The sequence below is a fragment of the Chiloscyllium plagiosum genome, unplaced genomic scaffold (genome assembly GCF_004010195.1).
Source record: "Chiloscyllium plagiosum isolate BGI_BamShark_2017 unplaced genomic scaffold, ASM401019v2 scaf_14688, whole genome shotgun sequence".
NCBI classification, from domain to species: Eukaryota; Metazoa; Chordata; class Chondrichthyes; order Orectolobiformes; family Hemiscylliidae; genus Chiloscyllium; species Chiloscyllium plagiosum.
This window is the reverse complement of record NW_025213748.1, coordinates 16572-31622: the sequence shown is the minus strand read 5'-3', so window position 1 is coordinate 31622 and position 15051 is coordinate 16572. Positions and strand designations below refer to the sequence as shown.

The window sequence follows — 15051 nt, the reverse complement described above, 5'->3', positions numbered from 1 at the left end:
GCCATAATTATATTTCTTTTGGCTGAATCACGATTGAAAAGCGAAAGACATTCGGGGACGCGGCGCCCCTTAATTGAAGGATGCTGAGAAGATTTAGCGACGGTGGGATGCGGGGCGAGGCAGAGGTTCAAACTGCCTGATCCGGCAGAGCAGCTCGCCCCTCGCCCCGCTCCATCCTCCCGGCTTCGGCAAAGAGAGAGAGAAAAAAAAACATCCACACAAACAACTTATTACTTCTAATTCATGAACTGTCTGCGCTCTCACAAAATCACCTGCACGAAACAAGAATCTAATTTGTTAACCTGGCATTTCTGTAGATGGAAGATCGATTTTCTCTTTAGAATTCTCTAATTGAGTGAATATAGACGCCCGAATTAGCTCAGTTGGAAAAAAGTCAACAAAAATCATCCTTGTAAAATAAGCCATATTACTTCTGGAATAGCCAAATAATAAACGAACGCGGATCGAAAGGTCCCTGATTGAATGACAGTCATATTCTGGAACTAACTGGCTTTTAAAAAGCAGAGCGGGGTACGGTGTTAGAATATTAACTAACCGAGCTGAGAATTGCTGGAATTACATTTGTTTTTTTTGTGATATTATTAAAAGTCTATCCTCATCTCCAGAATGCGTGAAAATATCTACTTTCCACTCAGATACACCGCATTAACTTGTTCGAGGCGAATTTGTTTGTTTGTCTATTTTTATTTATTTGGGGAAAAGATTGATGTGTTCTTATTATCAGTATCTTGTTAAGAAACAAATGGAGGGAGAAAGGACGCTGCGGGCGCCTTTGAAGTTTTTGGCTAATTAAAGTTTTATATATCCACATTTTCAAAGGATTAAAATTATGATCGTTACAAGGTTTTTTTTTATCTGCGGGTGTTTACTTACCGGCTTTTGCATAAACTATATAGAAGTTCCCCACCCCAATCACTGGCTTGTTTTATGTAACCGAATGACACAGAAAGGTATTGCTCTAATTTGCCGGCGAATTAAAATTGATTCTTCTCATCAGGCAAGAAAATAAGGAAATGTGCGATCGTTAATTATTGCAGTGGACTCTTCATTTCAAACGCCAGGGGTCGAAATAAGCAATTTATATATATATATAAAAAACAAACATAGAATCAAACCAGGACGCCCTGCCTAAGCAAAAGCAGATGAAGAAATAGCTGAACATCTGACTAGAAGCATGGGCGATTTCTGCAACTCCCACAACAGTTTATAATCCGTTTATTAATGTGAATTATTTGCTTGGCCATTTCTCAGTAAGACACAGCCAGTACGTTGATACAGTCAGGAAATATATTTCCACACCGTCATTATTTTCACTGAAGTCGTTTTCTTCATCACACTTTTAAAAAATATTACATTTGGCCAATAACGTTTAAGTCAATTCTTTCCAAAGTGTTGGCAGGTTTGCTGCGGGTCTATGTGTCAACTGGAAACTTTAATATTTATAATCAATTGTGTCTCCTGCTCCATCTGCAGAATTTACGCCGTTCGAAATTTAGCTGGTTGTAACTGATGAAAGATCGAACTTGTGGATTCTCCGAGTATCCACTTAAGAGGACAGTAGACCCAGAATAGCGGCAGTAGTTTACGTTGGTAAACGCATCTGTTCTTCTTGTAACAAATTCAACATCCCATCATCAGATAGGGACACCAGCAAATGGTAATCTAACCTAACATCCAAAAAAATGTCAAGTTTCAAATCTCGATGATAAAAAAGCTACAAGAATTCATGTTCCACGTTATCCTGCTTTCTCTCTAGTTTGGTTCCTAACGGCGTTGTGTTTGTATAAAATTGAATCTTTGTGTTCCATAAGAAACAAACTCAATAAATAAATTATATTACGAGCAACCAATATGTATCCAGACAGCTAGTTCACTGCTGCCTTTGGTGTGAGTAACAATTTGAAACCTATTTAAAATTTACCGATCGCTTCTGTAAAGAGCTCCTTTATCCCCGGCTCTATATTTTAAAACTCGATTCTGACAAGACTGGAGCTGTCCCCCCAGCGCCTAGGTAAGATGTTGCTTCGGAGAGCGTTACAAACACCCGGTCGCCGTCAATTCTTTGAGGTTGAGCAGATAGCAATCTACATTGAACCCGTCTCCGCCAAAGTGTGGTAAGTTATGTTTCGACTCTCTTCGCCTCGATTTCTGCCTGCAACTTATTTGCTAAGTGATTTTTGTTTTGTTTAGTGACAATAATTTTAACCGCCTCTCCCCATCGCCATCGCAAGGAACCGTGTAGCAACTATCAGATCCACCCAAATCTTTTTAAAGCAATTTCTTCTCTTGCAGTCGTGTCTTCATAAACGCAGATGAGACAGAATTCAGCATAAAATGGAATAACACTAATATTGTTAGGACTGAATCTATTCTGTTTCTTTGGAGGAGACTTGTTCCAGTTAATTCTATCTATAAGGAGGAACTGCATATTACAGAGAAATTGTATTTTTTTTTTAACGACGAGCTAACGAATTGGTCTGCATTTTAAACTTTCTCCCCAGCCAATGTGAATCATTACAGTTTTCTGCGTGGCTTGTCACTACCTGTTTTACTCTCCCTTTTGGTAGCAACAAGCTCAGAGTTCCCCATCACACCAACTGCCCCCCTCCCCCAAAACCTCCCCACCCCAACCACTATCCCCCACCACCCCCCTTCTCCCCTGCCCAAGTTTGGATTCAAACCTGCATTAAATGTTTCTCTGCCTGCTCCGACCTGAGACGCCACAGCGCTGTAAGAAGTCATAAATGCAGCAGGGTATCAATCACCCGGCTGCCATTACCAGGCCGCAGTAAACAACGAATAATAAAACCAATGATCTCTTTATAACGGAAAATATACTTAACTGGAGCGTTAAGTCGATACATTTTCATACCCAGATACCGTCTCAATTTGACATGAAAAGGCGTATAGAAAAAGAAGAGCACGGGCAATAACCAGAAATGCGTTTACAGAATGAAAGCAAAACGCTCCTTTCTGACATTCTATTCCATTAACCACGTTATAACAATGCGATGATAATAATACATTTAACCAGGCTCTCTGCTCAAACACCTGAGTCTCTCCCTGAGGCTGCAGCTGCCGGCTCTGGACAACTGAACTCCGTGATTTTTTTTTGTTGTTTTTGTTTGTTTCCTCTGGCAGTGATAAGGTTTATTTTCTTCTAACAGTAGCTTGCTCATCTTTCCCCAGGTTCCGCTTCACCTTGGTTTCCTAATTTTATTGACGTGTACACATGCACACCGAGAGTTCGGAGACCATCCCGTGTGGACTGAAAGGAGCAGGCACCAAACTCGAATCTGGAGTCCCGGCTTGGAAGCCTGTGTGTCTGCCCGATATCAGGATGAAAACGCTCTGCCAAGGATCCTATCCACTCACATTCATTCTGAAGATTGACGTGTCTAAAAGCAGAATTGAATAAATCTAGGCAAGGTGCAGAGAAAAGAACAAAAATGCACAATCTGCGTCTCGGCGCCTCCTTTGTCTGCTCCTCACTACACAGAGCGTTTACAAAGCTCACTCTCGAATCTGCTTTTAGGCCTTTCTAATAGATGGTGAGAGTCAACTTGCTGCACAATTAGCTTATTCTACCTTATTTTAACTGACTTTATATAACGCCAGTTTTGGACTTTTATTACCACTTAATAAATTCTCTTAATTGCATCAATTTTGTTTTAAAAAATCAATCACAATCTAGATGAATTGTATCAATGAGGTACATCAGTCTCAATTGTGCCTTATTACGCATCTTACACTATGTTTTCTCGTGTTAAACTAAACGTCTTAAGAGATACGATTTCCCTAGTACTAATACTATTTGGATGGACTGGTTCATACACCAATTACATCTACTCTGTAACCTGCTCTCTATTTCCACTGATATTCACAACAGCAGATCTTTTCCGTTGACAGCCCAGTCTAAACCAGTAGCAAATTAGTGCACATTTATACTGATTTTGTTTTAATAATCGTAATAAAAGCTTATAGATTTGGCACTAATTAGATAAATGCCTAATGATCTTGAAAATTACTCTGGTTTGAAATATATTACTAACAGAAACTTTGTTGTTGGCTGATTTTGGAATTCAGAAGATTAGAAACGGATGGCTTCACGTGTTTTTACAGTTCTGCAAACCGCTCAAGCGGCGAGTAAATTGTTAAAATCCATAGTATTGACAATTTGCCGATTCCCCCCACCCTCACAACCCCCATACATAGGTTTAATTTTGTACCTCGTCCGTAAGTTTTCAGAAATATGTCCAAAGTCGAACACTTGTGAAGTGTTTGATTGCAAACATACTTGTTACAACCAAGAGCTTCCTTCTGGTACATCATTATTACGGGTGAATGTTGCAAACCCAATTGGAGAAAAATCAGAACATTTTGGAAATCACGTTACGCTTGGGCTTGGGAAGGTTTGGCGCAGGGTTGGGGGGGGGGGGGGGGGAAGAAGTGGGTGCTGAATTCCTCCGCCCGATTTAGTTCTGAAAATATGTAAGTTCCAGGCATATAATGTGGTGGGGAACCGATTCCAGCCTTTTCGTAAATGTGCAGGTCTGATATGTTATGTAATTGTAGCAACCTTAATATTTGACTATGGTTACATTATAATAGATTACATTAAGGCACAGGAAAAGAAAGTGAGCAGATAAGGTATAGTCAGATAAATATAATTCCTGTAATATTGGCTTTATTATGTTTGGTTTGTATCTATTATCCAAATTAGAACAGGTCATTTAAAGGCATAATATTTGACGTTGAAAGCTAATAAATCAGATTTAGAAAGCAGAAATAGAATTGTAAATGTTCCGAGTGCTTTCTGACTGGTTGGGTGAGGGGTGGTGGTGGTGGGGGGGGGGGTGAACTGAAGCTGCCTTGAGGCATGCGTAATGGAGTCTCACTTTGCTCTGACATTTGCAGCGGTGAGTTTTGATTGGCCCTGATTTGGAGCTGCTCATGGGCTCATTCAAGTGTTAAGCACCACCCCGTCCTTCTAAAGGAGATTATAATGCAAGAGACTCCCTTTTACAACAAACAGAAATTTGTAGTTTTTTTTGTATTTTTTAAAAAAACCTCTCCGGTTTTTAGGGCACTCTCATCACCCTGGAGCGGTGCGCCATGCTCTCTCACGCCGACCTCCTGGACGCTCGCCTGGGTGAGTGTTGGCGCAAAAGTCCCTTCCAAAATCCCCCAAAAATATGTAGAGACCTCTCTGTAGGAACGAAACCACCGGGGGCTGCTGGCTTGCCGCTTCCTACTCATAGGCTCTTCGTTATTCCGCTTTAATGCAACGAAAATGAGTTAATTCTATCTAAAAGTAATTATTTTAGTTTCAAATTACTGCAATAATTTGATTTAGAATCAATTTAATAGAATTGTGTTCGTTCTTTCAGTTCGGAAAACCTATCACTTGTTAACAACTGATTGAAAGTTTTTTTTTATCCTCACTTTATGTTTCTCTCTTTTTGTGTGTGTGTGTGTGGATGCCGATCTGATTTCTATTGGTTTTGTTCCATTTTTGTCTCCCAGGGATGAAGGAGGCGGCGGCTGAACTTCTCGGGCACCGGGAGGCGGTGAAGTGCCGGATGGGACCCGGGGGCTCCGAGCCTGGTCACCCGGGCGATTGCCCTCCGGGCTCAGACACGGTGGAAGGTGCGACTCTCCTTCCCGGGGACAGCATCACCTCGGCCGGATCAAACCCGGGAGGAGGAGGCGGCGGTGGGGGCTCAGGCAGCGGCAAAGACCCGGACAAACAGCAGCAGCAGCAACAGCAGCAGCAACAACAGAGCCAGCAGAAACAGAAGAGGCACCGGACCCGCTTCACACCGGCTCAGCTCAACGAACTGGAGAGGAGCTTCGCCAAGACGCACTATCCGGACATCTTCATGAGAGAGGAACTGGCTCTGCGCATCGGCCTCACCGAATCCAGAGTGCAGGTAAGAACATGCCCTCAAAACACAGCCAGATGGGCTGGAGAGGGGCACTGCGGGAACAACCACATTGGAAACACGTTTATGAAGTGTGCAAACCCTTCTTTCCTTAAGGGTATCTTTAACCAGGTTGCAGTATCCCAATCAAATTCCCAGCCGACTTCCAAACTAAGTGAACCCTGCTGTCCCATTCTATAATCAAGCGGGGAATTAACTTCACCATCTCACTGTTGCTTGAATGTCATTTTCTCCGGTATTCCAGAGTTCTTAAGATGACATGATGTAATTCTGTGGCTGCATTGAACACATTAATCTCTCGCTTCTTACATTTCCTTAACCTTGCTTTGGGGGTGAAGGAACTTGCAAACTTGTAGGGGAGAATCCAACCGCTTCCCGGTTAAAATAAAACAAAAGGACAGAACTGCCCGGGCGGTGCAGCAACAAAGTAATGCGGTTGACCAAATGTGTAAAATCACATCCCTTCGTGCAATCTTGAGAGCGAAGGAGATAGATGAGAGCAGAATTTGACAAGGTTTCGGGTTATTAGCGACCCGCCATGCAGTCAGGAATGAAGGCGGGATCCCGAAAGATAGACGTTTGAAAGGCACCCGGTGTCTTTAGCAAACGCAACCTCAAATTTCAGTCCACTTTACACTGTTTCCACATATTCTACAGGAGACGCCACCCTCAATAATCTGAACCAGAAGCAGAGGATTTAAATGTACTCCCGAAGTGACTATACGATGAGGTGTGAAACGAGTGATTCGTCTTCAGAGAGCGCCTAGCACCACAACAAATGTATAGTTCTTGTTAAAAGATAAAGCTATTTTAAACCATGCATAATTTTGAAGGAATTGAGAATTGAAACACACTGTTCTAAACTTCTATTTCTGGCGCCTTGCCTTTAGGTAGCGGCCGTTAAGATATTTAGTAACTAGACCATTATCGGGCTTGGCATTTAAATACTCAAACTTTGATGGTCATGCCGAAATGAAATGGAATATTGAAGATTTTAGTTTCAACACCAAGTCCAAATCGAACCATATAAAGTTGAAATTTATTTTCTCAAAACGTAATATTTGTGAAGATTTATTTCAAAATTAGCGTTCAAAATAATTATGTACCTGATGGAAATTGCAGATTAAATTATCGGCCGGTAGTTTAACAGCATAAAATGTAGGGTTCGAGTTCATAACTGGGTTCATTAAGATGAAAGAGCGTCTCAATATGCTCTCGGCTACTGGCGCCTGTTAAAAATTACGAATGTGCGCAATGTCCCGCGCCTCCTAAAGTAATACAAGCCCACAGAAGTATCCTCCCGGACAGCCGGGAATGGCAACAGCAGAAGGAAGCTCCTTTGTTTTGAAACGCGGAGACTTGTGTGAGATTTCCGGGTTCTGACGAAGGGTTTGATCAGCAAATCACCCGAAGCGGCTATCTGTAATTACTGCTGACACTGGCCATTACCGCGGCTGGCCAATCAGTTAAAATGATAGCGATTATAATCTGATGATAATGGAAAGTGTAAAGAATTGCATTTTAAAAGTTTGCGCCCAGAGGGAACCTCAAACTTTTTTTTTACATTCAAGGCGAATAAAGCTGACTTCAAAGTTCTTGAGGCTTTCATTCAGCTAGTAGAAGACTACATACCAAATATTAGCAAATTTCCCACCTTTTCAGTCCAAATCTTTACAAGTGGACCTGGACGGAAAGCTTGTCATCTCAGCAGCACGGTCAGAAACCCTAGTGATCAACAAAAGAAACCAAACGATTCAAGTCCAGTGTAATATTAAAGAAGATATTTTTAAGACTGGATTGCTCTTACTTTTTGAACTCAAATCGAAAATTTTGGATTTAATAGTAAAGCAAAATATAACCAAACAGGACTAGCAATATCTGGTGTAAATTTGACAAATATTATCAGTAAACGCACTATAAATAGTTCTTGGCACTGTCTCTACAATATTTTACGATTAGAACTCGTGTAGATTACTGCTAAAACATCACAGCGTTTCTAATAAACTTGATATAAAACGGCTCCCGCCTACAAAGCTGAAGGTCCCCAATAACCAATTATGGGACCCAGTTAATAATGAACAGCGCTTTTATCACAGACCAGGCTAATGTCTTCTTGTCTTAAATAAAGTCCGGTTGACGGAGATTTGCTTAGTTGCAGCTCAGCGTTTAGTTTGAAATTACCTTCCAATTGTGTGTGCGATGTCAAATTGCAATATTAGCCTTGAACCCTTAGATTTAAGTTTGGACGCTAAATGGAGGAAAGCCGGTGACTGATCACTTAAACAAACAGGTACAAGATGATCACATATCATTTCCGACATTGGTCAGGCTGTTTCATCGATAATGATCACATGTACTCACTTAATGAGGAAAACCTTTCAGTTGCATATTGAAATCGAATTTTCACGAAATGTTGAGGCGTCATTAATGTTAAACCCTGTTATTTAGAGATATTTTCGTTCTAACCTATCGTCCAGGTTAATTTTCTCTAAGGTGACAAAGCTAGTCCCGTGTTGTGAATTTAATGCGGGGTTTTGGAGAGGGTTGCTAACTAACCCACCTCCTAAACTGCCCCAAAAGGTCACCTCCTTTGCCTTAATCTAATGTGTTATTGTTTGTTTCCCCCTCAACGTTTACCATCAAGTCCGTTCCTGTCATTTCCCACAAAGGAGACATTATCTAAAGTTTATTCAATTTCCACAGACAACGCATTAGAACATAAATCATTTTTCTCTTCACAGGAGCCCGATGAACAAAGGCGTAAATCAAGCCAGTCTCTCTCTTTCTCATACATAGGGATAATGTTTAAGCCCAAACTATTTCGAAATCATAATATAGAACAAAAGGTGTTGATTATAAGTTTACACGCCTGCCTCACAAATATCGAATGCATTTATTTACTTAAAATATTTCACACCAACAATTATTGGCAGGCCATTTCCGAATCATCTGTCGTCTGAAATGGTTTGTTAAATGGCAATGTGAAAATAATGCAAATCATGCAATAAAATACAATATCATCAGCATCATCATTAGTCTCCAGCATGTATTAATTAGCTTCCAATACTTTATTTACATAAAACCCATATCAGGGAAATAACGCTGAACAGTGATCCTTGAGATCTCATCTTTCCGTCCTAATTATGTGTTTTAATTCTCCCTGTAACCTGTCGTTCTATATTGTGGACATGCAATGCCCCGTCACCTGCCACATCTTAATAGGCGACAAGTTGAAAGTATTTTCTAGTTTTCTAATGGAATGAGAAATTGCATTTTCTCTAACACTATTAAAGTGTAATGAATTTCGCTGGGATTTCACGGTTGACTGGGCAGAATGAATCTGTGCTCTGTGCACATCGAGAGCTTTAAATTTCACACAAAATCTCCGCATTAATCATCGCAAATATTACAGTGAAATCTTCATAAACCCAACAGTTTCCTGGAAAATGTAACATTTGAAACACTACATTTTCTGAAAAAAAATTCACATCCGTTAAAACTCAGTGGGCCATTTTACTGGCTTATTTTTAATAAATAGAGGATAGAATCTCAGAAAAATTGCAGAACTTGCGCGTAAAAAATGAAATTCTAAACAGGCAGATTGCAGTATCTGGAGTCTATTTTGTACAAGTAACCTTCTCAACTATAACAATTTAATTGTAATACAAGTAGCTACTTATTTCCGAGACTGCAGTCAGTATTATTTAATGTATCGATTAATTCCACAGTTACTTTCCCTTTTGCAGGACTTGATCTTGGCCAAGATGTGTCGAGCCTTCTCCCAGTACGATTTGCATTATCCTGATAAATAACGGTGTTAATTCTTTCATATTCCCGGTTTCTAAATTATCTGAGAGCTATTGCAAAATTAGCTTGAATTAATCCCGCATACTTTGTACGGTTCATTTTCTGGCCCATCTCCCATTCTTTATTAGACGAATAATACTTCTTTTCTCAATCAAGATAGAGATAGCTCGTATTTCAATTCCAGAAACCGTGCCTCACCTCATTGGATGTGCAGGATTTTCTAACGGTTTACGTGAAATGATGTAAAACAGCCCTTTCCCTTTTCTTAAAAAAAATGTTTTTAAACGCTTTGTTTCAGTTCGATTTCATATATTCGTTGCGATCATTTTCAATGTCAAGTTCATTCCTCGTGCCTCAATATCGCTCTGCAGATTTGCCAAATTTGAGCCTTTTTCACGACCATTACGTTTAAACCCCTTCCCAGATGATTTTATTGCATCTTTCAATGTCCTCCTGTGAGACTGTCTCCTTCCCGCCTCTGTCGAATGGAAATTGCAAGATGTGATTGTATTTCATCCTGTGTTAATTGTAGATTTATTTGTGTTGATCTGAAGTTCTGTGCACCTTTGGAAGATCAATTCGTTATAAAGAAACTTGATGAAAGGTCACCGGACTCGAAACGTTAACTCTGCTTTTTTTCCCACAGATACTGCCAGACCTGCTGAGTTTCTCCAGCAATTTCTGTTTTAGTTTCAGAAAGTTCAAAACGGGCATATGATAGGTGGTAAAAACTCCTTCAATTTCAACGCGCTCTTCCAAAATAAACTGATAACATTACCTCGGTCCCTTTTAGGGCAACGTTTTTTAATTTTGAATGTGGAGGAATAAATTTGTTCTACTTTTAAGTGTTTGCCTTCCTGAATGTGCCTTTAAGGTCCCCCCCCCCCAACAATCGTTTCCTTAAATTGCCCTGTTGTTCTTGAGCTGATGCCCCTAATGGTCTCTTTGTCATCGGCCCATCTGCAGTAATTTTTTCCGGGAGTTGACCTTTCGCCCTCGCCGTTCCAAGGAAAAGAAGACAACCTGCCCTCCTCCCTCACTCCCAGTCACAACCCTCCTCCCCACTTATAAACCTGATGATCACCCTTCTCTGGGGAGTCGTGGGTAGCATCAATTTATTTGAGTACCTGTGAAATTTCGTAGTTGGGTTGAATCATGTGCATGGGGAACAGTGGCGAGGTTTGGGTTGGGTCAGTCAAAACTGGAGATGATCTGGGAAAGGAAGGAGTATTCTCAACCAAACTGGGAGACCACAATCCGTGAATATTCTGTCATGTGCACACACACACATAGACAGTGCACACATAGACAGTGCACACATACACACACACACACATAGACAGTGCACATATACATACACATAGACAGTGCACACACATACACATAGGCAGTGCACACACATACACATAGACAGTGCACACACATACACATAGACAGTGCACATATACACACACACAGTGGATCCAGCTCAGTTTTGTGCTCTTACTGGACACTCTCCCCTTTGGCTCTTGGTGTTCTTCAGAGTTTTGCAATGTCTCTCATTAATTGTGTGTCCTTTCTTTCCCCCCCCCATCCCCACCACCTCAGGTTTGGTTTCAGAATCGCCGCGCCAAGTGGAAGAAGCGCAAGAAGACCACCAATGTGTTCCGTGCGCCGGGCACGCTGCTGCCGACTCCTGGACTGCCTCAGTTCCCGGGCGCCAGCATGGGAGACGGCCTGTGCTCCTTCCACGCCAACGATACCCGCTGGGCCACGGCGGGGGTGGGCGTCTCGCAGCTCCAGCTGCCCCCGGCCCTGGGCAGGCAACAGGCCATGGCTCAGTCCCTGTCCCAGTGCAGCCTCGGCGGGCCACCCAATTCCATGGGGCTCTCCAACAGCCTGGCCAGCGCTAACGGCGGAGGCTTGCAGTCCCACCTGTACCAGCCCACTTTCCCGGGCATGGTGCCCGCTTCCCTCGCCGGCCCCGGCAACGTGACGAGCGGCTCGCCGCAGCTCTGCAGCTCCCCGGACAGCGACGTGTGGCGGGGGACCAGCATCGCCTCCCTGCGCCGCAAAGCACTCGAGCACACAGTGTCTATGAGCTTCACCTAATGCAGCTCCCCTGAGCAGCTCTCCCCTCACCCCCCTCTTTCCCCTCCTCCCCAACCTTCTGTCCAGCAGCCAAACAGCCAGGGAGTCGACTCAGGGTTTGAAATGCATCCTTCAGTACCCACACTCAAATAGCAGGTGGGAGGGAGAGGGAGGGTGGTTGGTCAAACTCTTTAAAATTATTAATATTTAAAGAACCCACTCGAGGCACCAGGGACAAAGTGAACACCATATGGACTCAACTTCAAGAACTGTGTCAGTGGCGGTGATCTGGAACTCTGAGCTGCCTCATCTTTCTCAATCACATTTCCACATGGCTAGAGTTGACCTGTTGCAATAACATGTTAAATCACACAAAGAAGGAGCTCTGACCAACTTTAGGGGAATTGTGTTTCTTTTTCTCTCTTTCATTTGCTTTGAATTTCTGCACGTTTGTATTCTGCACATGTCTCATTAGTATGTAATCACTCTGATACACTTCAGCAGGCCCAGCTTCTTGGACATTTCGGTGAACTTCACTGTCATTACCTCCGGGCCCTTTCCCGCTCCCCTGACTCTTCACCTGCCCCCCCCCCCCCAGGAGTAGATACACAGCCAGCCTGCCCCCTAATTCAAACTGGTCCTGGCTGACCACTAGTTCAACTCCAATTGCCCACCTGGATTCCATGACCCTGAATATCCTTACCCCTCAAAAGATACCTAATTTATGATCATTTCAATTGACCACGACTCACTTCCCTTGGTTGCAGAAGAGGCTGGATAGTCAATGACAGATAGATATGTGAGATTAGCCTTTGCAGTGTTGCCTCTGCACTTTTAACAAATTGACTGCACAACATATGTTTTGATTCACCATTCAATCAAGAGACCACACTGAAACATACTTCAGTCTTGCACTACAGCAGCCGCGGTAACACAAAAAGGCGGTGCAAGAAGGTGTACTGATTAATACTCTTTTCTCAATGCACTATGTTATATCGTTTGCGAGACTCGGTTCTCCGTGGTCGTAGCTCATGACTTGCGTGATTTTCTTTTTTTATATATGAGAAAAATCCTTCAGTTGAAAAATGCCACTTGCACAGCATGCCGAGAGGAAGGTCACCAGCATGCCATGTGCACGTGAGTATTTCGAAGCCCAGAGCCAACATAAAGTACAAACTCCACATCTTCACCTGCATGAACTGGTCAGAATTAACTATTGGGCGGAAGTTTCATGTGAACGAAATGATCAAAGCTGTGATATAGGATGTTTTTTGTGTAGAATAACCATACCGGTTATACATTGGTCGATTCGTGATATGTTTTAACTTATTGTCTGTACTTATTTATTGAACATAGATTTACAAATAAATGTTTGATCTGTTATTGATTTTCTTTTGCGCTGGGTTAAAATTTATTCATTACAGAGGGGGAAATCCTGCCATTTTGAATATGTAATATACAATATTCTCTTCATGTTTTCGGATTGTGTGATCTTGGCTTAACATCCCTTTCTGATAATACGCGATAGCATCCTCTGTGCCTTTTTAGCTGTCATCTACAGCCCGACTCAGCAAGGCACTGAATCTGTTTCCAAATTAGTCAAGCTATTGCAGAGTTATGTTTATTATTAAACAACGACAAATTAATACATCATAACTTAAAAAAAAACAACGTACTGGTTAAGTGTTGGCTGGGCTTTCGATGCATTCAATAGGAGAGTACAGTTAAAAGAGCACAGAAACATAGGAATTACCATTCTGTTCATCACTGCCCAATTTAGCAACTAAGTGATGGTTATTATTTTAAGATGTTTTTAATACACAATGTGTATTAAACCTTTAACGGAATTTATAAGAAAAAAGCTCTATGATTTCATGTACAGTTATTTGTATTTAGAGATGTCAGAAGCGTTCAAAAAGTGAAACTCGATCTGTGGAAATTCAATAAATGAATTGAATAAAAACAAATGCAATGCATTGCAGGAAAAACAAAGTTTCGACGTTATAGTTTTTGCACAGCCCTTCCACGTGTGTTTCACTATCAAGTGACAAGAGTAAAATATAAAGACAGGCGGCATTTTTACCTCACTGGTTTTCCTTCGTTCATGGAATGTAGGGCTTCGCCAGTTAATCCAGCATTTACTGCTCTTTCCCTGATTTCCCTGGAAAAGGGGGTGGCGAGCTGGTTTTGTTTGAACCACAGCAGTCCTTGAGGAGTAGGGGCACCCAGTACTGAAGGGGAGAGAGGTCCAGGATTTTTAACGCAGCAACAGCCAAGAAACATGGTATTTTGAAGTCAGGATGGTGTGTGACTTGGAGGGGGACTTGCAGGTTGTGTTGTCCTCCTGCATCTGCTGCACTTGTCCTTCTGGTTGGGAGAGGTCGCAAGTTTGGAAAGTGATAAAAGGGGATTATTTTTGAAGTTGGTGCCAATTCGGTAATGGCCAGATCGTGAAAAGCATGTGGAATTCGTTTTTATAAAGAGTGAGTAACCAGCATACCAGATCTGAATTGAATATGAGGAATTGGGAGTTGGGGAAAGGAGTGGAGGGAGATTTAGGAATTGGGTGTTATTCCAGATCGCTGCTTTCAAAAGCATCAAACACAGTTCCGACCAGTTTCCTTGCACTTTTTAGTTTTCGCCTCAGTCTTGTGTAAATGCAGCCTTCTGAAGATTTTGCACGTGTTGTATTCAAATAAGTTTTGAATGCTGGAGTGTCAAGTTTTATATGTCCAGTAATAAAGATGGCAGCTGACTTTTCTGTGCTATTCATTTGGTTTTTCTCCAGTTCTCTACACGCTATACCCAAGCAGGTTTATGTTGCATCACACATGGACCTTCGATCCATTGCTAATAGGTTTCAAACTGCATTTATGAGCGCCCACAGTTGCAAGGCACTGTCCCAGTATACGCTGCAATGGCATTACCAAGGGGTTCAAATCAAAGAAAGATCTCTAGATTATCTGCCCCATGCAAATTTTGATATGGAGTCAAAATAAGAATTGAAACGCCAAGTGCAAAACCTCAGCTGGAGAAGTTCACAATAGCAAGGTGAATATTGCAGATGCTGGAAGTCTGAAATACAAACAGAACATACATCAGATCAGGCAGCGAGCCGGGACACAGAAACAGACTTAACCTTTCAGAATGATAACCTTTCATCAACACTGGAAAAATTTTAGATATGAACACTTCTTAAGTGAGTATA

The 15051-nt window shown here is 41.9% G+C and overlaps 1 protein-coding gene across 2 annotated transcripts; it reads left to right on the top strand.

The window, feature by feature from the left end:
• The first annotated feature begins 2698 nt into the window (after positions 1 to 2698).
• Positions 2699 to 14824, top strand: LOC122547708 (homeobox protein orthopedia B-like). Of its 2 annotated transcripts, XM_043686301.1 has the most exons (4): positions 2699 to 3572; positions 5107 to 5173; positions 5548 to 5954; positions 11361 to 14824. In XM_043686301.1, exons 1-4 carry the CDS (start codon positions 3570 to 3572, stop codon positions 11862 to 11864), a joined length of 981 nt encoding a protein of 326 aa, XP_043542236.1. In that variant the 5' UTR covers positions 2699 to 3569; the 3' UTR covers positions 11865 to 14824. The 2 variants fall into 2 exon arrangements, with proteins under 2 accessions (XP_043542236.1, XP_043542237.1); XM_043686302.1 differs by lacking the exon at positions 5107 to 5173 and having other exon boundaries at positions 2700 to 3572.
• Positions 14825 to 15051: the final 227 nt, after the last annotated feature.